We start from the raw sequence: 21971 nt of genomic DNA, 5'->3' as shown, positions 1-21971 counted from the left end.
AATAAATGCGCCAATGAATTGAAAGGAAAGCACTTAATACATGTGGTCTAGTTGGGTTCGAGGAGAGTCAGGCATGCAAGGGCTTTTAAACAGCCCACGCTCCACATTTTCGTGCATTAGCATCTCAAACATCAGTCCCCAAAGCCCCAGGTCCCTGTCAGTGCTTCCGAGCCAACTCCTGAATTCCGCGCCCACTAAAGCCCCGTAGATCTTTGCCGGTCTCAGCCTAAACGCCTCGCTTGCTCCAGCGTAACGGAGGGAGCCGCGGACGATGCCTGCGTGAAAGGATCCGTGATGCGCAGGTGTTACAGTAAGGGAAGGCAGAAGTCAGCTGAAGGAGTGCCTGAATTCGGTACGCGTGCAGCTGTGAAGTCAAACCAGGTGCAGCGTTTCTATAGGACACTGGGAATTTCTCTCCACAGGCAGAGAGGAAATGAATTCCCATGCTGAGCGTCACTGCCTGAAGTCCCAAAGCACAGGGTCTGCTTTGCATCCAGCGGACCGCCGTGCCATTAGTCCTCCTCGATCCCTTTACTGTCCCGAGCTTAACATTGCGCTCTGGTGTTTTATTATGCATCTCCTGAAAATTAAATCAGTGAATAACAGGTCAGTTCCCTTGTCAATTTGAAGATGCATATAAATGCCAGGAAAGTATTATGGTAAAGAGAGGGAACAATTGCGTTTGGCAAGAAGTTGGTCTCCTCTAAAACCTCACAGACTACCACTATTTTTGATACCTAGGAGAAAATTGGGAAGGTAAAATAAAGGAATTATATTTATTTTCTAACGAAACATTTATTTAGTGAATGTAAAAGTAAGCTTTCCTTCCCAGCAGCTTTCCTTGTAGCTCCACAAGATTTTACTTTCTTAAAAGGAGAAAGGCGGGTGTTAAATTAGAAAGTGGTTAAACATTTCAAGGGAAGGGGCAGAGCAAATTTGTGTATTAGAGCTATTTGAAGTGTCCAGTTCAGCTGTTTGTGTAGTTCACCGGGCAGCCTGTTCATGCAATGGCTTGTCAAATCATCTCAGTCGTTCTTTCAGAAAGGATTAATTTGAGATACAATTGAATAATCTATGAAACTGCACTCTAGGAAATTTAGTGTAAATGATTAACATGAAGCATATCACATTCAGCCAAACATCAATAGACATTGAGCGCTGTCTTTTTCAACCCATCAGGCATTATTAAGATGTCTTCTTTTTGCTTTGATGTTTTAGGGCTTACACTTGGTAATTTTAATTTCTTTAATTTGAATTCACTGCAAGGTGTCTGCTTTTGCATGACTGGCTCATTCAGGGCTGGCTTTGCACTCTGTCACCTTGGTCTGACCTTGGGATTTCACTCTGCAAAGCCAGCCCCGCTCAAGGTCTTGGCAGGTTTGGGTGCCACCGCAGCTTTCGGTGGGTGACACAGCCCCTGGCACAGACCGCGTGTTGCACATGCACATGTGGCTGTTGCACGCCATTTGGATCCCTTTGGACTGCCGTGCTGAGGTCCAAGTATTTGCCGTTCACACACGTCCTTACCTAGCTGGTGTTAGAAAGTTCTCCCTCATCACGTTCCCCGAACAGAAAAGGCGTTGTGGCGTCGGGAGTTCCTGCTTCCCTGCCTGCAGAGCTGAGCGGCTCTGAGCGCTCACACTGCAGTTGCGCAGTCCCTGGGATGCAGGAGGATCCTGCGCCCACATCCACACCTCCGACATCGGGAGCATCCTGGCAGCGGGGTGGCAACTCAAGCCAAGCACCGCTACTCCAGCCCGCAACCCCCTCCTCCTCGTGGCTGGGGTGAACCAGCCAGTCCTGGCACCGCCCTTACACAGCCTGGAGGTGTGCGGAAAACGGTGTAACACAGGAAAGCGGTAAAAGGAAAATGCACCTTAAATTGGAAGAGTACAGAGTTTAAAACCACCTTGCACGCTGGCATCCGAAGGTGATAAAGAAACAGGCACGCCTCTAGCCTTGAGAATGGAATATTGCAGACTGCAAATATCCAACCCCCAGCTGGAAATACAGGAAGTGTTCCCAGGCTGTTTCTAGCTTGTGTCTTACTTTTCCAGCCAAACAAACAAACAAACAAACAAACAAACAAAACCCAACCAAACAACCAGAAAACCAAACACAGAAACATAAAACGTTATTTGAGAACTTTAAAATAATACTAGGTCATTTGATCGTTACTTTTCCAGCTTAACCTCTCATTATTGTTAACCGTACTGATAAATAATATTCTGGGATTTGTGGCTTTTATATATCCATCAAACTAAGAACTTAGTTTCCAAAATAAGGCTTATTTTTCCTGGTGTTCAGAAATATGTAATTTGTATTCAGTATAATTGAAATTTAATAGTAACTGCATAGCTAGAAATATCCCTTTTAATGTAAACCAATCTTTTATCTGAAAGCATTTTTTTAATCATTGGAGTGTTTCTATTCCACTTGTATGCTACAGACTGTTAAAGTAAGACAGAAAGGGTGAGCTTTCGTATGATAGGAAATAATAGAATTACAATTTCATGTGCAGTATTATTCTGTCCCTCCTCTCTAGATGTGTGACTTAATGAAATACTTGCCACTGTGTTTGTGCTAAACATTGCCAGCTTCACCTACAATATTGGTCATTTCTTTTTCAAGGACATGAAGTGGATTGAGGAGAAGCAAGCATTGTATAGAAGAAATCAAGAACTGGTAGAAAAGGTGTTCAGTGTTTCTATTTGTACTATTCAAATAGTATTTGTAGTTTAAGGAGCACAACTCTGCTGGAAATAATTCACATGTAATAACAAGATCCTTATAAAACTTCCAGAAAAAGTGGTTTTCTGGCATTCCCTATTGTCCCAAACAGGGCTCGTTTACCCGGTGTGGATAAGCCAATCTTCACACAGTGAGACGAGATACTGTTTTATTCTCAAAGTTGCACAAGTTTGGGTGCTAGGTGGCAATTCCACAAAGCTAGCACACCGAATCATCCAGTCACCCTCTATTTATAGACATTCATTACTATATTTAATTCTCTAATACATATGCAGTGCCATGACTGGTTAAAATCTCTTCGCCTACTATTTAAATTAATGAGCATGCTCCCTTGTCCTTCAGTTTGAGTCTGGGGTGTAATTGCGGTCGGGGGCTCGTGAGTCGGTGGTCGCGATCTCCCCCGCTGGAATTACCTTTCCCCTCATTTCCTTCTTGGCAGATCTTAAGCAACTTCTCATGGTTTACCGATCAAGTCAGTAATGCATCACCTAGACTTCTGCTCTCGGGCGATCTGTTAACTAAACCAAAGCACGTTGTATAAAAGCCTTAAGCCTGGCACGCTGACTGCTCTCGGACAATCTGTTCAGCGAACAAAAGCGTAGTCAGCGTAGAGCCTTGCAACGGCCATCTCCAGCAGCGTCAGCTTTGGACAACGCTATTGCCCCATAAGATGTCCCGCTGTGAGGCTGTGTCAGGACGTGGTTGTGGGGAAAAGCCCCGCGTTCCCCCACTGGCGCTGCAGTCCCCACTCGTGCTGACCCCAGGGGTGGGCTCGGACCCTCGGCGCTCGCGCTGAGCCTGGCGTTTCCCCGGCGCGGCCAAAGCCCAGCAGATCTTGAGTGACGCCCTGCGAACGGTGCTAACACGCGTTGCTTTATTTTGCAGATAAAACAAATGGAAGCTGAGGAAGCTCGCTTAAAACATGATGTCCAGGACGTTAAGGATCAAAACGAGCTCCTGGAGTTCAGGATCTTGGAGCTTGAAGTAAGCACGTGTTGCAGCCACGGTCCTGCCTGCCTGACCTGGGCTGCATGAGCCCTGGCCGGGGGCACCGTGGCCGTGGGAACTCGCCCACGTTTACTCTGAAGACCTGCATTGCCCTGAACGAGGCCAAAGGGTTTGGTACAAAGTGCTAAAAAGAGGGGAAAAAAAACCAGAAAACACCCAGGGATCAATACTGGTATTCTTGATAGGTTGTTTTGGCAGTCTTACTACTTGAGTAATTTTAAGATCCAGAAGGTTGGCACTGGCATGCAGTAGATCCACATTTTACTGTACTCCATCTGTTCTGACAATGCAAAGAGATAAAACCAGAACAGATCATATGTGGGAAAGAACAAGAAAAAGGAACTTTTTTTCATTGCCAAAAATCATTGCTGTGTTTCACCTCTTGCTAAACCTGCAGAGGAGGAATCGCGTGGCCTAGACTGCTCTGTTTACTGCACTGAGCCTTCTGCTTTCCATATCATTACCTGTATGAACAGAATCTATAAGCTCTTGGAAACTGTTTTCCAAATTCTCCAAAGAGAGATTAACAAAGCAGCTACTTACAAGAAAAAATTAAATGCTATTTATATTATACTGGGTATAAGTGTATAGTTTTGTTCAAATATATTATGTGGTCAAAATAATAGGTAAGCGGTCATGATCAGTGCCCAGCGAAGAAGCATGGTGGGAAAATATTCGCGCTGTGGATGCGTATGTCTACGCTGCTTTGCAGTGAGGTGAAGGTCTTCGCTGTCAGCCCTGAGTGCCCCCACAAACGCACACGGTCTGGCCAGAGCAGTGGCTCTTGCCCCTGGCTGTTAGTGCCAACAGCTACAGGGTGCAGGAGGAAGGGTTTCCGTGCTCTGTGCACCCAAACTAAAGCCACTGCACGGCTTTGCAGCGTGTTCGGTTGGAGTGAGCCTTTTTCGAGCCATATTTATCAAGTTCTTGGCGAAGCTGCCATTTGTATCATACTGTGGTAGGGAACCAAGCAATTAATGTCCTTTCAGGAGAGAGAAAGACGATCGCCTGCCATCAACTTCCACCACGGTCCTTTTACAGAGGGGAAGAGCCCTCTCCAAGTCTACTGCGAGGCAGAAGGTGTAACAGTAAGGGATTCTCGTTTCGTACTTTCCTTTCCCTAAACAAAATCAGACGCTCTGCTCTGACTCCTGGTTTTCCGTTTCTCTCTTGTCAGGACATAGTAGTAGCAGAGCTGATGAAAAAATTGGACATTTTAGGGGATAACGCCGTAAGTGTATGTTCCTTTAATAAATTGTGCATGCTTTGGTAAATATTTGTCCTCATGTTATGTTAGCAAAGCCTTCTTGCTTTGCTACTGCACAACCTGTCCGCCCTGTGGCCAAAGTACTGGGCTACGAGCTAAGCATTTTCTGGCTTTTTAAGATTTTGTTAATAGCCGTCTGAGCAGCGCCATGTGGGATCTTGGTGTCACAATATTGCTTACAAATTTTCAATGATTTGGAAAATATTTTGAAACTTTGGTGGGGTTTTTTTTCTGGTCACTGTTCACACATGGTGGTTTATTTGCTTACTCTGCATTTGCTTTGCTTTTGCATTCCAGCAGCTGTGTATTTTAATTTTGCCTAATAACCCATAAACCTTCAATAGTAAACAGGATATTAAATAAAAAATTACAACAGCAGCATGAAAAGAAGAAACAAGTAATACGAAAATTGAAAGTGTTTCTCCATTAGCAAACGGAAGTGATTAATTATACCTATAGTTATGCATCTGGATTATTTTTAATGAAAGTAAAAACTAGGAATTGTTAAGATTGGAAAGGACCTCTGAGATCATCAGCCCAACCATCTTCACCACTGCTGCAGTTAATGATATTCACACTGGCAGAAATATGAAGAATCCTAAAATCTTTTGTGTGCAAAGAATAAAAAAAGATACACATAAGCTTAATCACCAGTGAGCTAAGACTGGTCCTACTAAGGTGCAGAAAGATAATACCCACTAATCTGCTAATGCCTGTGCTAATGTTGTCTTCAATGGCATTACTAATGTCAGGTTAGTCGGTGCAGAGTGTTTTGGGACAGCATCCCAAACAGGCAACTTGGAGACAAAAAGGAACAGAAAAGTGATAGCTTTTCTCTGGCTTTCTGTTCCCTTTCTTTTCCTCTTGGCTTCTTTACTTATATTAATGATATCTAGTCTAGAATGTTATTTCCTCCTGACTTTTTTTTTTTTTGTGTGTTACATACAAGAAGTTAATTCCAGATGCGACACAAGGGGGAGTTCGCAGTTCTCATCTCAGATAGCTTTAAGATAACTGTAGACCGTTGTTATCACTTGTTTTTTCCCTTGTTTTCACATGTTCAGCACCACAGACTCAGCCACCGATGGCAGACTCTGCCCCGTGGGTGATGTTCTCATGTCTGGCTGTTAGAGAGTCTGGGAAAGCAAACCTGTGTCCCGCCTGCGTGCAAGTGATTCCATCCTTTCCTGAGCATTTTCGCACGTGCATTTCTGTAGAGCCCCCTGGCAGCTTCTCGCTGCTTCCCGCTGAACTGTCATGAGTTGAATGTTGCTTTGAGTAAGGCAAACCTCTAGGAGCAGAGCAGCAGCAAGGGTCAGAGGGGTGCAATGCATCCCCTGCAGCCTACGGGGTCCCTGGGGACGGGCACAGAGAAAGGGGGGCTGAGGAACTGCCCTCCTCTTCCCCACAGACAGGGGAGTCAGGGCATAACTCGCGGAACAGGGAAGAACACCGCTAGTATTCTATGGGGATGGTTTCATTTTTAATGTGACATAACTTATTTTAAAAAAAAATTACTTACATTTATGGAAGAGGCGATTTTCAGGGGTCCTCAGGACAGGTCTCCTCCCAGCCCTGCCAGACAGCGCTTTCACTGTCCCCAGCCGTGTGCATTGAACTGAAGTTCACCGCAGCCACCCTTCTCACCGACTTCCTAATCACCCTGTGGGAATGGGAACACACGGAGCCCGGCCCATGCCCCTGCACCTGACAGCCCTGGGTCAGGCTCGGCTCTCCAGATCCGAGCTAATATGGGTCCCAAACTAGAAGGATTCCCTTCTGCTACTGTAGATGCGGCCAGAGTAAGACCGAGGTTTGGGATGAAATGCAAAACATAGTTTCGGTATTTTCATTTAAAAAAAAAAAAAAAACCAACCCAACAAAAAAACCCAAAACATGAATTGAAACACTAACATCTTAACAAGTGTTTGCCAAAATCACGACTTTTGGCTGTGCAGAATAAGGACTGTGTATTAACCTGCTGTGCGTATAATGGAACACAGAAGACTTAAGAGTGCGTCTCTTTTCTTAATGGCACGTTGTGCTAAGCTTGATTTTGTCTTGTGTAACTGCGTGTTTATTCCCTGGTGGGAAAAAGCAGATCCAGTCTCAACATCTTTTTTTTTGGTAAATGTGGAAATTTTAGAAGAATTAACTATATGTGTGATAACAGTTCAGCATGAATAGTTACAATTGTTTTTACAACAATGTTGCGTTACAATACTAATTTTCTTTGCCTGAGTTTATTGTTCCTTGATCGTATTTGATTTCATATGTATTTAACACAGCAGTAGCCCAAGTAGTGGATTAATAACAAGACACTGGGATTTGTTGTAATTATATTCTGCTTTTGGTGCAGAATCTGACCAATGAGGAGCAAGTAATTGTCATACAAGCAAGGACAGTTCTCACGTTGGCTGAAAAGGTAATAACTGCATCCTGCATCGCTCAGTAAATGCATGTCATGAAAGCATCTCACCCTCTCAGAATAGCTCACTTGAAGGCACTGGTGATGTAAATGATAGTTTCAACACAAAATGCCCTGATTCTTTATGTGGAATTGCACTTACACTAGCTTTTGTCAAAATAAAGGCAACATTCAGGCAATACAGACAGACATTGCTTACTTTAAAATGTTACTTAATTAGCAAAATGATGTTAGAAGGTAAATGGCAAGGCTTTGAAATAATGCTTTTTTCCATCACCAATATATGTACAAAAGAAAACATGTAATAATAAAGTTAATTTTTCCTCTTTTATTTAGTGAATTTAAATAAGTACTTGCAGCGTGTGCTGACACACCCTAAAGTCGCAGTGAAAGCCGAATATGCAGGCGTGCTGCCCCTGCTCTTTAGGCTTAAGCACCCCATCTCTGTTTTTGTGCACAGTGGCTACAGCAGATAGAAGTGACGGAGTCCGCGCTGCAGCAGAAGATGCTGGACCTTGAGAATGAGAAGGTACGGAGGGAGGAGGGCGGCGCGCCGGCGGGAGGGGCAGCAGGAGGAGCAGTGGCGTTAGGGCGGCGGCCGTTGCACTGACCGCCCCTCCCTTGTGTCCCCAGGAGCTGTTCAGCAAGCAAAAGGGATACCTGGATGATGAGCTCGACTTCAGGAAGCAGTCCTTGGACCAAGCTCACAAGGTGAGGGAAACCAGTCTTGACGGAATTATGCCATCTGGATTAATTTACCTTGTGTAATACGTGTAGTCTGTTCTCTATAGAAAAACTCTCCGCTCATGGAGTGACCCAAGGACTAAATCGGCTGAATTTTAAACAATCTATATCCTGAGCTGACAGTGAGCTCCTTATGAACCAAGTTCCTCGTGTTTGCATGGTCCTTGCAGGATTAGGACCTAAATACTGATTTATTAAACACAAATTGTAATTTAGCAGAGGTTTTGGTAAATTACTGATAAGAAAACGACGTTTTCAGTAATTTCTCTTTTCCTTCCAAAACAGAGATTTTGACCTAGACATTTCCTTAGATCTTAGATTACAGCCTCTGTAATCAAAACAGCTGGAGGTATTAGGTGATTCTGTAAATTTGAAATGAAGCTGCTTTTAGGTCAGGTTCATCATTAGCTGATCCTAACCCATTTCACCATCTCTTCAGTCATCAGCTGTCTTGTTTCCTTCTGTCAGAGAAAAGTTCAATATATACTCATGAAAGACATAAATGCATAGATTTTCATATTGATTTATCTCGTTCTTTCAGCTCCATTTAAATCTTTAGCACAGTTACTCTTTCTGAGAAGCAATGAGTATTTATGCCTCTTTTTCTGGATACCTATTATCTATTTATCGCTCTCTACAACTACCTGAAAGGAGGGGGCAGGGAGGGGGTGTTGGTCTCTTCTCCCACGTAGTTAGCGATAGGACGAGATAGGATGAGAGGAAATGGGCTCAAGCTGCACCAGGGGAGGTTTAGGTTGGATATTAGGAAAAATTTCTTCACAGAAAGGGTGGTCAAGCACTGGAACAGGCTGCCCAGAGAGGTGGGGGAGTCCCCATCCCTGGAAGCATTCAAAAAAACGGGCAGAGGTGGCACTTGGGGACATGGTTCAGTCTGGTCTGCCCTTGACTGGTTTAGTGTGGACTTGGTAGTGTAGGTTAATGGTTGGACTGGATGATCTTAAAGGGCTTTTCCAACCTGAACGATTCTATGATTCTATGATTCTATTTGTGTCTCAAACCATTTGGGGGAGCTTTTACGCAGTACACTTTCTGCTCCTGTGAGGATGATTTTTAAGACTGATTTTGCCAAATGCTGAGGTCTGTCTGGAACCACTGTCTATGCACAGTGGAAACCCTGGAAAGTACACAAGCCTCTCTTACCTGCCATCTCAGCCCTAATGGCAGATAATCTCCTGCAGCCTTGAGCTGCTCTGAGAAGCAGTTTGGTGCAGCCAAAGGCTGAGCCTGTGGGATTCATCTTCAAAGATCAGCCCGGAGAGAGGTGATCCTGTGGGTCTTGGGCAAGTCCTGAAACAGATCCATAAATCTGAGTATGCAGAAAGTTGCAACAGCAGCAGAGTGGGAAAAATCATATGGCATCGCTTGAAGCTGCTGGTAACGTCATGGAGTCTGCAGGAGAGCTCAGACGCGGAGCCGTGGCTGTCGATTAGGGTGTGCTTGGCACTCCTGCAGCTCGTGGCCAGCCACTCACTCTCCATCCATGAGATGGATCTCCAGCTCCAGGATCCCAAATTTACCAAAGGGTCCAACAACTACCTGCCACTTGGCTCTGCAGGTTGTGGAGAAGGAACGAGCATAATGAACGTGTTGCAGCCCATGCAGAAGTAGCTGAGGGTTATTTGCGTTCTCCTGTGTTCTTTGAATGCATCACGCGCGTGTCTCCAGGCAAAGCGGTGGGCTTTACTCCCGAGCACAAATGCAGCCTGAAAGCAGCAAGAAAGCTTTGTTCTGCCCTGAAATTCAAGTGTCAAAAGCTCTTTTGATTTCTATAATTTGTTTCACTTCCATGTTTCCTTTGTGCCCCTTGAGATGAGGAACCGCTAATCTTCCCCCGTTAACTAGAGCCAACAAGATTACCAGCTGTAACCGCTAAGCTTTTTGCACGGTTTTCACTCCCTTTGGTTGCTGGCAGGGGATTTTGCTCCAAGAAGCACGTGGCTCGCACAGAGACTCCTGATGCTGCTGCTGGTCTGGAGACTGTGAATTTCCCTGCACCCTTCCTTCTTCACAAGTCAATATAATCAGAGAGGGATAACAGTTGTATAATTGAGGTTTGGGGCCCAACAGAAATCTGTATTTCAAATAACAGCATGTTGTTGACACAGTTAAGGTTGGCAAGGATGTTAGCGTTATTTTTAAAAGTGAAAGCAGAATCTTCTGAGATATGATCTGCTCTTCCCCACAGAGGTACCATGGTTGCTGTCTTTCAGTTATCGGTATCCGTAACTCCTGCCATGATGCTGTTATTCTTGTAAATGCTTGTATTCTTCTGTCCTGACTCTGCTAAGACATAGTAAGAAAACACCACGAGCAGCCTCAGGTGGAAAAACTTGTCGATTTTGAATTGAGCTGAATTACCACAACAGATCGCATTTTCAAACAGCCTGTCTAGATGTTCAAGCCGCAGCAGTCCTGTTCTCCTGAAGCCACGGAGAGCTCTGCAAGATGCCACCAGCTTTGGAGAGGGTGTGCAAAGGTGCCATCATTCGCTGCTTTGTCTCTTGCTCTGTATCAAATTTGCCAAAAAAGATTTTGTCTTGGTTCTGGCTTGCGTGAAGGAATAGCATTTATGCTGTACTTTGAAGCAGAAGACATTGTCTGCCCTAGGAGGGTACCAGGCCCGGTGACCCCGCGGAAATGTTGCCGGTGCGTTTCCTATACACTTCTATATCAATAAATCTGGAGGGTACATCCATCTTTGTGCAAGAGACATTTTCAGATGGAGTGAAGTACAGGCTCTGCAGCCTGAGACTGCAGGAACAGAGCCCAGCTACCAGATACATTTTTCTTGAGCAGAAAGCCTCTTGGAGCTGACAGCTCTGCCAGAGGAAGTGCTGGAAATACCTTCACGTGGGGCATTTTAACCTAGTCGGTACAAAACGCTGCAAGCACCCAACAGGGTGTCCCTTTCCGGCAGGAGCATGAACTGGTGCTGCCGTATCCTCTGCTGCTGCGAACAGAATAGCTGGGAAAGGTGAACCCAGAGACTGAACGTTACCTTTAAAAAATATCTGTAACTCACAAAACGAGCCTTTTATGAACCTCTTTCCCTTTTCCCTTTTCCCTTTTCTTTTTTTTTCTTTTTGCCTTCTCTCCCCACGGCCACCTCCCCATCTTCAGAAAGGAGAAGTTGACACCCGTGTATTTTTTGAGAGCCCCACAGGATGAGTGCAGCCTGAAGTATTTTCCCCCTGGATTGAGTTTTTTGCATTGTCCTGTGCGGGAGGCTCAGCACCAACCCCTCTACCGCTCCCATTGCCTTACCCGGGTAGGATTTTCAGTTCCTCACAAAATCCTCATCTGACCAGAGAAGGTCAAGCTGACAGCCTTATATTGTTTTTGATTAGCAAATTCTGGAATTAGAAGCCATGCTCTATGATGCCCTGCAGCAAGAAGCTGGAGCCAAAATTTCCGAACTTCTTTCAGAAGAGGAGAAAGAGAAACTGAAGAGCGCTGTAGAGCAATGGAAGCGGCAGGTGATGAGCGAGCTCCGGGAGAGGGACGCCCAAATCCTGCGAGAAAGGATGGAGCTCATTCAGCATGCGCAGCAGGTAGGCGCCGGTGCACGGGCACGACGAGATTTGGGGTGGGGCGGTCCCTCAGATGGAAATGTAATCAACTTGTGAGCACCAGCATCTCCTCATAGAGCTGTACCAGAAATGGCTGGTCCTGTGGCCAGGTTTTGATTTGCCTTGGATAATCCCTGCAAATTGGGCGTTTCGATTTTCATGAATTTGTCATACACAGTGACATACACAGACGACTCATCTATGGCTTAAAACCCAATTTATTTTTTTTTTAGAAGCACAGCACATACAATTTATATCTCCAAAAATAATGCATCTTCTGAGTACATCTGTATTTGGTTGGTTAATAAATATTTTTTTATTTGAAATCTGACAGAGAATTAAAGAGCTGGAAGAAAGAATTGAAGGCCAAAAAAGACAAATAAAAGAGTTAGAAGAAAAGGTAAGGTAATGCAGATGAAACGGTTGTTGTATGTGCACATGACCATATATTCATTTCACCTTGGCTAAGAAAACAATCTCATAAAAAGTTTGTGTTAGTGCAGTGGGCTAATGTGAGAGCGCTCCAGGAAACCACTTTGCGTTTGCATTAGTCCCTCTGAGAAGGACAGGTCACCAGCCTAAACTGACTCTTCCCTTCTGTTATCCTTCAGTAAAGTCTGAAACACAGGACTTGGCGAGGATGGAGGGGTCCGTCTGCCCTGGAAAGGGACTGACGGAGAGCTGCTTGACGGCTGAGGTCTGCAGGTGCTCCGGGGAGGGAGCCAGGGATCTGTTCTCCCTCCCATCTCCAGCATCCGCACGTGCAGCCGCACTGACCTGCCTTCCCCAAAGGGAATGAGGAGGCTCCCCCTCCTCTCCTCTCCTCTCCTCTCCTCTCCTCTCCTCTCCTCTCCTCTCCTCTCCTCTCCTCTCCTCTCCTCTCCTCTCCTCTCCTCTCCTCTCCTCTCCTCTCCTCTCCTCTCCTCTCCTCTCCTCTCCCTCTCCTCTCCTCTCCTCTCCTCTCCTCTCCTCTCCTCTCCTCTCCTCTCCTCTCCTCTCCTCTCCTCTCCTCTCCTCTCCTGCAGCCACAGCAGTCGCTGTCACCGTGGTTAATATCATCGAGCTTTCTCCAGTCAAGCCATAACTGTTGAATTTTACCCTAAAATTCCCCCCATCTGAAACCATCTATTTTGAGTGAAATTGCCATGGGAGAACTTGTTCAGGTACAACAGGGACTGAGCTGGACTTTCACCTGAAACTAAACCCAAACCTTAGCAGTGTGGCTTTTGGGGGGGGGGGGGGGGGTTGAGGTATCAGAAGGTTTTGGGGGGGGTTTTGAGGTATCAGAAGAATTCAGCTAATTTTTTCCTCCCCATTTTTCCTGAGCCCTTGGCTGTGACTGGGCTGGGGCAGGAGACGACTCTCGTCAGTCCGAGGGTTGCTGGGCTCTGGCTGAGCTGGGCTGAGCCTCGAGCCCTCGGAGCTTACTTCACACTTTATATTTCTTTTCAACTGAGAATCTTGTTGCACTCTGTCTGTAACCACAGCTTATTTCTCAGCTAAACACACTGTAAACTCTTATTCTCTTTCTTCTCTTCCATTTTTTCCTCTCCTCCCTCCCCTTTTCAGTTTTTATTTTTGTTTTTATTTTTCTCTTTAGCTTTCATTCTTTGGTCATAGTCCTTCAGGCCACATGCAAAAGGTAAGCCCTCGGATCACCTCTGGTCTCCCCTCTTCTTCTTATAAAGCATCAGAGCCTTCCCCTTGCTGCTCCAGCTTCTGCAGTATTGAGGGGGTCTCCTGGGTGCCCCAGATGACCCCAAAATGGAAACCTCTAAAGCCACTGCTCCTTCTCCCTGCACGGCTGGACTGTCTGACGCTCACAGCTGGATTAAACCCCTTGCATTAGCTTGTCCTATCTTCAGGCTAAAAACCCAGAATGGTTGGCAGGGTTGGGGGGGACATGTCATTTACAAATGTGTGTTTCTCCCAGCATCATGCCTTTGGGCCCTAGATATTGCCCAACCCCACCTTTTTCCCATTTAAATAGGAGATAAAATGCCAATCTGTTTGTGCTTCCAGAGATGGTAGAAACTGCCAGGTCATGGATGGCACTGAGGGGAACGTTCCCCGTTAGTCATCAAAGTCAACAGAGTACAACACAAATCCTTATCAGTTGTACAATTCAAACAGATAGTTATAAATATAAACCTTACAGAAATTTCGTGCATGTTATTTTTGCCCAGGTATACTTTTTTTTTTATCCATGTGTTTTGTTTTGGTTTTTTTTTTTGTTTCAGCCTACTGAGGAAGCTGGAATTGCTTCTACTGTTACTAACAGGAAGACAGCACTGATGCCCAAGACAGAGAAAGAGACATTGCCGTTTCAAAAACCCCAAATATCTCCCCAAATATCTCTCATATTTTGCTACTGGTGATGGAAGATGCGATCTTTCTGACCCTTTCAGACTGAAGCTGAACTAGGGAATATGGAAATTTCTGCACAGGTGGTGTCTGCACCACTGAAACCTCTGACTGAGCATTCTGAAAAGCTAGAACGAAGCCGACAAAGAAGAAAGCCAAAAACCCCCTCCCTCTCCTACAGCCACAGGCTCCTTTCCGGAGTCCCGGCTCTGCTGCTTGAACTGACTTTCAGTGGGAGTCCTGGCTCTGCTGCTTGAAATAGCTCTCAGCTTTACGTAAGGAGCAGTATACTAATTCAGATAAACTGAATATATTTTGGTTCCCTGCTAAGCAGGCAGTAAATTGCTTCTCTGTAGAAGTGACCATGTCCTGTTTTATATGTCACGCATTTATATTTGTTATTCATAGTTATTTAAAAATCTGTCTTGAAAGAAGATTTTAGGAAGAGTTCCAGAGGAGCAACTCACAAAAAGATAAATGTGAAAGAAAATGAAGTGTTTTGTTCCGAGGTATTTCTTCATAACACAGGGTATGTCCAATGGTTGGTTGAATATCCCGCAAGCCCAGTTTTAGGGAAAAACGTGAAGCTATGTTTGAACCCTTCAAGAAATGAAATTGTAATTTGGGGGGGAATTTTCAGTAGACCGTGGCCCACAGCGTGATGAGAAAAATGGCACAATAATTTATAATTTGCTGTCACTAAATGATGACAAAAGACTTAACATTGTCCCAGTAAAAAGTTCAACCTGGAAAAGAGTGAACGGAAAACACATCATCCTTGATCTGCATGCTCTGGGCTGGAGGAGGCAGCAAAAGGGAACAGGAGATTTTATCACCTTGAGGCAAGGGAGCACCAGTACCACAGAGCCCGAGCCCAGGAGGCTGGCACAGGAGCGGGGAAGGAAAAAAGGATCCTCTAGGAAAACAGGTGAAGGAGGGAAAATCCGGAAGAAATCCCACCAGTGTGAGTCACCAAATGGGAACTGCGGCCGAGCGCACAAACCTGGGGCATCGAGGAAGGGCAAGAACAAGCTCCCGTCCACAGCTTTCCATGGCTGCGGTGTCACGAAGGTCCCCGAGGCCCAGGATGCAGGCGGGAGCTGCCTGTCCCTTGGAAGCACGAGGCAGGAAGCAAAACCAGAGCTCCGGACAGGTAAGACTGGTTAGCTGGAAACCAATTTATTATATTACACTATGCAACTTCCTTTACACGGCTGTTAGTCCCTCTTGCTCAAGTTAAAATGTTTCTGATAATAATGCAGAGAAAATTTTGAAATTACCAAAGACTTTATGAAAACATTATTTACTTATCTATCTCTCTTTTACTTTAGTAATTTAAGTATTGAATTTCAGTATGATATAATCACAAATGCTAACTTTATTTCTTTAGCTCAGTGGTCACTCCTAACAAAGAAGTACTAGGTAGGTACTGAAATGCATGGTCAAATTTGTACGAACAGCAAGCACTCATGCTGCTTTAAAAATGTGTATGTTAAATGCAATGGATGGAAATAATTTTCATTTTGGATTGAAAAGACAAATAGTATTCAGAAAAGTATTTTAATTCATTATTTTTTTTTTCTTTTTTTGCACTTTTGTTTCCTAATTTACCTTGGTAATGAGTTACTTGGCTGGTAAACATGAGGGGGACTGTAGCAGTGGTCACCCTAGCACTGCCTGAAGCTGTCTTTTTTCAAGAATATTTAAGAATATGGGGAAATTAAACAGGGGACCAGAACCCAGCTAGACTGTTGACGAGAAATCACTGCTACCGCAGTCTGCGGGAGTTTGTCATGCCCAGAAAGACTAGTGCTCTCTGGACTCCGTTATCTCTCTCCCCGAATGAGGGAAAATACTCAAATCTCAAAAAAACAACAACTTGGGATAGAACTCTTGTTTTCCAGTCACTGCTGTGGCTAATGCTCAGGATAACTCAGTCAGCAGGCAAACCAACAGGCAAGTCGGAGCACTCGTGATGGTGCTTGGAGGCCGTTTCTTTTTTTGGTTTTGTTGGGGCTGTCCCAGTACTTGTTAACGTCATACTTACACCTAGTGCTTCTCACAGGACTTGTTTCTGCTTTAAAGGAGGATTTGTCTCTCTCTACTTCATCCCATCAGTTTTCTTCTCTTTTCTTCCCCCTCAAATAGTATTTCTAAGCAGAATGTCTATCAAATCTGAATTTGAACATCTCTTGGATCTTAAGGTGTTTGGCTGCAGGTCATTGATTTGCTGCTCTAGATAGGATTGCTGCTTTTAAAGTCAATCTGACATAGGATGTCTACATACAGAGGGGTGCATACAGGGAGTCTTGGGAATTAGTTGTCTTACATGGTGCTCACTGAGGTAATCTGTGCTCAGGGTTAGATTCGATGATGCCCGCTCTTCTTCAAAACTTGCAGTTGTACATCTCAGCCCTGCTAGTTTTTGGAGAGGGGTCCAAATCCTTTGTGTCTGTCAGTGTCACGCCAGCCTCTGAGGGGCTGGTGTTTCCTGGGCAGTAAGATCAAGGAGATCTATGTGTTTAGTAACCCAAAAAAGAACCTTAATGCAGTCAAAGGAGGCAAATCATTTAAATCAAGAAATGGCTGAGATGAGTATGTGACAATGGGAGGGCTTTTTAAAAATAAGAACAGATTTACAAAGGTGGCAAACTGAAACCAAGAAGAAAGACTTACCCAAGTCTTTCTTTCATGTGGGACGTGGCGTGAGCCTTTCCGGAAGCGTTGGCCGGAGGGTGGTCAACCTCCGGGTCTCAGACTGCTCCGCCTTGCTACGTGGACATGTGCTAAAGCAAACATTAAGTGCATGGGGTTGGCAAACCTATAGACTCTGAGTTGATAGATCTTAATGTGTGCTTATTATTGGAGGCTTGCAGGATAATACCGTTATTACACCCTCAACACACCTACACACCCATGTTTCAGGAGCGCTCGTGTGCAGCGGGAATCGCACCGCGGCACAATCTCCCAGCGAAGGCGGGGGCTGAAGCGATGGGTGGGAGCTGGTGCGGAGGAGGCTGCAGGGGGGCTGCACCCCAGCCTTTCCCAGCGGGGTGCTCGGTGCAGCCTGGGATGTGCTGGAATGTGCTCCGGAGAAATGGGAAAGGAAGGGAGAAGTATTGAATAGGGATCACAGGCTGTGAGTGACACGGGGTGCTGGGGGCAAGGCAGGACAGTGGTGTCAGAGTTGGCACCGGCGCAGGAGGCCAGTTGAGGTCAAAGTGCCTTTTTTCTGGCTTTTCTTAGTTTATGACTGCTTAACTACTCAGCATACTTTTAACAACATTTTGATATAAATATGTGTTTGGATAAATACATATAGATGTGCAGGCACAGAGAAAGTTGCGGTTTCAAGTATTTTATAAAAGTATTATTCATGCACCAAATTTATGCATTAATGATGCACCAAATTTAAACTTCACAACAAGATTAAGCGGTCCTGTTGGGTTGAACTTAACCGCAGCCAGAGCGCGGCTCACCCCCGCCCCGCCGTACAGGGCGTGGGGCAGCGGGGCTCGGCAGAACCGGGGGAGCCCGGGGGTGCCGAACCGCAGAGAGACCCGACGGCAGGGTCAGCGGGATCAGTCACTGCAGGGTGCTGCAGGCGAAAGGAAACTGGAAAGAGTGCGTGCTGTAGGGCAACAAACTGCTGCTTTATGGGCTACTTTGCTGTTTTAAGCAGTTCTAGGGAGTTGCTCCAGGCAGTTATCTCAGTTATTTTTCAGTATACGTTTAAGTCATACTGGAGATTGGAGAATCCCAGGGATAGGTAGCACTCGCATATTTCCAGATACATAAGCTGTCAGTTAAGCTAAGAGAATTTTTTCTTGATAGAAGGGCTCGAGCATCCCAAAAAAATTTTTTTCCCAGTTATCTTAATTTAATTAAAAAACCCCAACATTTCTTGTAACTCTATTTGATATTTGTTTATTCAAAAGAAATAACATCTGAAACATGCTGAAGCCCAGGTTTCCGTAAGGAAAATCTGTACTTGATGCACAAGCTTGTCCTTGAATGCACATACTGAAGGAATTCAGTGGCACGTGTCTAAGCATATACTCAGTCAAATCCTAAATGAACGTTGGGAGTTACATCCCAGCATTATTCACATTTCATATGTCTGGCCAAGGGCGCTCTGGCTGCAGGTGCACACCCCTAAGACCATGCATATCATCAGAAGGAAGCCTGTCCCTTGGGCTGGAATTGCTCAGGACATGATGCTATTGCGTTTCAGAAGACAATTTTCCCCATTCCCTGGGGTTTTTTTGCTGTCTACAAGCTTCCTGTCCCGCTCCCCTCGCCCTCACAAGGTGCATACACCCCTCCGGTCTGTGGCCCCATCCACCGCCCTGCAGGAGGTGGCTACTGACCGTCCCGTTCCCCCAGCCTCCTCGGGGAACGCCCCGTGGTCCCAAAGGCTCCCGGGGCCACCGGTGCGGCAGGAGGGGGGACCCCAGGGACCCAAACAGCATGGGAGGTCGATGGGGATGTGTCCCGCTTCCCCAACCCGGTGGGGAGCTGTGCCCCTGGAAGAAGGAGCTTCGGTCCTTCCCTACCCTTCCCGCATTGCCTTTGCTTTGGGGGTGCGGAGAGACAGACGCATGCAAAGTCAGGATCACCCCCAGGCCCTGACTGGGACTTAAATAAACACGAAGGAAGAGCTCCAGCGCAACGCCCTTGCCCGCAGCCAGCTCTGCTGAGCAGGGGGTGGTCACAGACCAAATTTCTCCATGGTCGGGGTGGGCAGAGCTTCGTAGCAGAAATTATGGGGGCGGCTGTACAGTGTTGGTGATGATTCCTCTGCTCTTGCCAGCATTAGCTATCTGAGTAAGAAAAATTGTTGCAAACACAGAGTAGGCTGTTAGGTTGTTGTTTCCAGTGTATTGATGCAATTATTCCCTTTATAGCTAAAAAGTCTTACCTAATATCATACACTTGGGGGGGGTGTGTACACGTATGTAAAATGGAGAGCTGTGAGACTTGAACTTGAAGGAGTCCCTAAATGTGTGCGTTTGAGGGAAAGGAGTAGTTGCCCATCGCTACCGCGCAATATCTTTTGTGAATAAATTCCTTCTGATAAATACATTTGAGGCCTTACATCATGTTAACCTGGACTGAAGACTGACACGGATAAAATTGGAATGACAAAAATAGGTCCTGTGATCACCTTTACAAAGAGATGTTCCCTCCGTGAAGAAGGGCCACATCTGGGCGGTGATCCAGTTTGATTCATGACTGTACAGTTTCCTGTTGGTAAGATAGTACTGTAATTAGATTCTTAATTATTTTAATCTTAATTTAAAACATTGAAAATATTAATATTAAAAGAAGATTATTCACATTTTTCAGTGACAGAAGGGTGGAGGGAAGACCTCAGTCTAAAAGATGGTTGCCGTGTTTAATTGGCACCTGTGGAGCAGCACGTGCTCCAGAAGCGTGGGGAGATGCCTCTCCCCCCAGAACTGTTGACGTTGACTGGCAGTGAACCAGCTCTAGGCTCATCGTGGACAATGATTTCAGACAGTGACCCATGCATTTTCCGATCCTCTAGCCCTTGTGTTTCCTACATCGGTATTAATTCTTTTTAGAAGTGGTCTTAACATTTTTAAGAAAGAATATACAACGTGTTTCCTACAGTGGGCAGCAATTAGAGACACCAACTTCAAGTCTTCAGACTCTGATCTTTTCATTTAGCGGTGGGTAGTGCGTGCGAGTGTGCACGGCGGCGGGGCGGGCGGCATTTCTCCCAGCGAACGCCTGCAGAGCTCCCGCTGGGGCCACCTTCTTCTGCACCAGTGCTGCATCTGCCCATGCGAGCCTGTTGGGTCTGTAGCTAATTACTTTTCTTTAAATTACTTTATACATTGATCCCATAATCAAATTGCTTTTTTATTGGTGTGCTTTAGTTGTCAGAAGAGGTTGGGTTTTTCTAAGGTCACCGGCACATTTTTCCAGAAATGATCCACAGGGGAGGTGATGAGCTACTGGAGCTTAAATTTTCCTGTAATGTCCTGTCAGCTGCCTTCTGCGTGGATATATATATTCATGCATTTTGAGAGGGGTTGTAAATGGCTTTCTTCACAGGGGTACTGAGATAAGGCTAATGAGCTGCATCATTAGAATACTAATTGGCAAATCTTTGCTGTGCAGGGTGACCCAAAACATCTTTGTTTGAAGTGAACTGTGTAGGGGCAATTCAAGCCACCAAGACGACTCCAATTGAGTAAATGGCATTCATGGGAAGACACGGAGGAAATGACTCAAAGAATGCTCATTTTTACTGCGATGGAAATCTTGTGTGACTTTCTTGATCTCAGTAAAGAGCAGAATTTGGCTCAGTAAAAATAAAGTGATTTCCGGCAGATTAATAATTGTCAATTTATACAGAAGCGTAGGCTGTCTCATTGCACAGTATTTCTGCTTTAACGTTTCAGGGGTTGTTACAAACTGAAATGCATAAAAATGACAATGTCAGTCTGAATTTACAGATGAGATGAGATGGAGGTCCTCGGGCAGGAATAACGGCATCGCTGGTGCTTAAGGATAGCTTGGGCACAGTGCAGGTTTGAGGCGCCTCTGGGAAGGCTCTTGGATCATGGAGAGGTCTCCGTTTATAAGGAGGCTACTGTTTACTGCTTTGCTGACTCCCACGGGAAAACACTTTGAAGCAGACCTGCCGAGATTTTCCTTCTAAGTAGAACCTCTGTTTTATTAAGGCAGTAACTTTTCGTTGTGCTTTCTGGACAGGTGTCGGGGTTCAGCCCCAGCCCCAGCTCAGCACCACGCAGCCATCGCTCACTGCCCCTGCCCCGATGGGATGGGGGAGAGAATCGGAGGAGTGAGAGTGAGAAACACTCCTGGGCTGACATAAGAACAGTCTAATAATTGAAATACAGTAAAATAATAATGATAATAGTAACAACAAAATAATAATAATAATGATATCCAAAGCAAGTGCTGCCCAATGCAGTTGCTCCCCACCCGCCGACCGATGCCCAGCCAGTTCCCAGCAGCGATCGCTGCTCCCCGGCCAACCCCCCCAGTTTCTATACTGCCCATGACGCCGGATGGTATGGAATGGCCCTTGGGGCAGTTGGGGTCAGCTCTCCTGGCTGTGCCCCCTCCCAGCTCCTTGTGCCCCTGGCAGAGCAGGGGAAGCTGGAAAGTCCTTGCCTGGCATAAGCAGCGCTGAGCAACAACTAAACCATCAGCGTGTGATCAGCGTTATTCTCCTCCTAAATCCAAACCACAGCACTGTGCCTGCTCCTGGGAAGAACATTAACTCTATCCCAGCCCAAACCAGGACACCAGGTTAAGAAAGGGCAGTACCTGGGGCGATTCTTTACATTCCCTTCTCTATGATCCAGCAGCTCACATTCCTATTTTGTTGTAGGGGTATCTGATACACAGCGTAATTCATACGGGTGTTCTTATGTCTGTGAGAAGTAGTGAAGAGCTTTCCTGGAGTGTAAAGATCCTGTAAATTTGTGCACAGCAGCAGCAATTCTGTGTCATGTCTGCTTCCCCCTCAAAACCTCGGGAGCTTCCATCCCATATCTTTCTCTCAGAAAGAAAATTGCAGACATGCTCCCGGCAGAGCCTGGAGTTTGGAACAAATCCCCATGGAGCCATTTCTACATAAACTGACCAGTTCCTGGCATGCCTCATGGACTAGACACGCTCCGCAGCGACTATTTGTTTCACATCTGTATCATATCAGCAATGTAGGGTTTTTGTTAGGGGAAAAACAACAAATCAGTAATTGTAATGGAAATAGACATTTGGCATAACTCAGTGCAGAACTGAGATTTGCATTGTA

The 21971-nt window shown here is 45.6% G+C and overlaps 1 protein-coding gene across 15 annotated transcripts in view; it reads left to right on the top strand.

Moving 5' to 3' along the window:
• The window catches only part of JAKMIP3 (Janus kinase and microtubule interacting protein 3), a 40206-nt gene extending 26040 nt beyond the window's left edge, over nucleotides 1–14166 (top strand). For 6 of the 15 annotated variants that reach the window (XM_075717269.1, XM_075717267.1, XM_075717264.1 and 3 more), the window contains 10 exons: nucleotides 2632–2694; nucleotides 3637–3735; nucleotides 4749–4847; nucleotides 4937–4996; nucleotides 7386–7451; nucleotides 7915–7983; nucleotides 8088–8165; nucleotides 11567–11770; nucleotides 12123–12188; nucleotides 13358–13408. In XM_075717269.1, the coding sequence (XP_075573384.1) occupies nucleotides 2632–2694; nucleotides 3637–3735; nucleotides 4749–4847; nucleotides 4937–4996; nucleotides 7386–7451; nucleotides 7915–7983; nucleotides 8088–8165; nucleotides 11567–11770; nucleotides 12123–12188; nucleotides 13358–13408 (855 nt within the window). Of the gene's footprint in view, nucleotides 1–2631; nucleotides 2695–3636; nucleotides 3736–4748; nucleotides 4848–4936; nucleotides 4997–7385; nucleotides 7452–7914; nucleotides 7984–8087; nucleotides 8166–11566; nucleotides 11771–12122; nucleotides 12189–13357; nucleotides 13431–14028 lie in introns of those variants that run through there. The other 9 variants (XM_075717270.1, XM_075717271.1, XM_075717268.1 and 6 more) reach the window with 5 other exon arrangements.
• The last annotated feature ends 7805 nt before the right edge of the window (nucleotides 14167–21971 follow it).

The sequence above is a fragment of the Pelecanus crispus genome, chromosome 10 (genome assembly GCF_030463565.1).
Source record: "Pelecanus crispus isolate bPelCri1 chromosome 10, bPelCri1.pri, whole genome shotgun sequence".
In the NCBI taxonomy this organism is placed as follows: Eukaryota; Metazoa; Chordata; class Aves; order Pelecaniformes; family Pelecanidae; genus Pelecanus; species Pelecanus crispus.
Note: the sequence above shows the minus strand (reverse complement) of the source record. Positions and strands in the feature narration are given on the sequence as shown.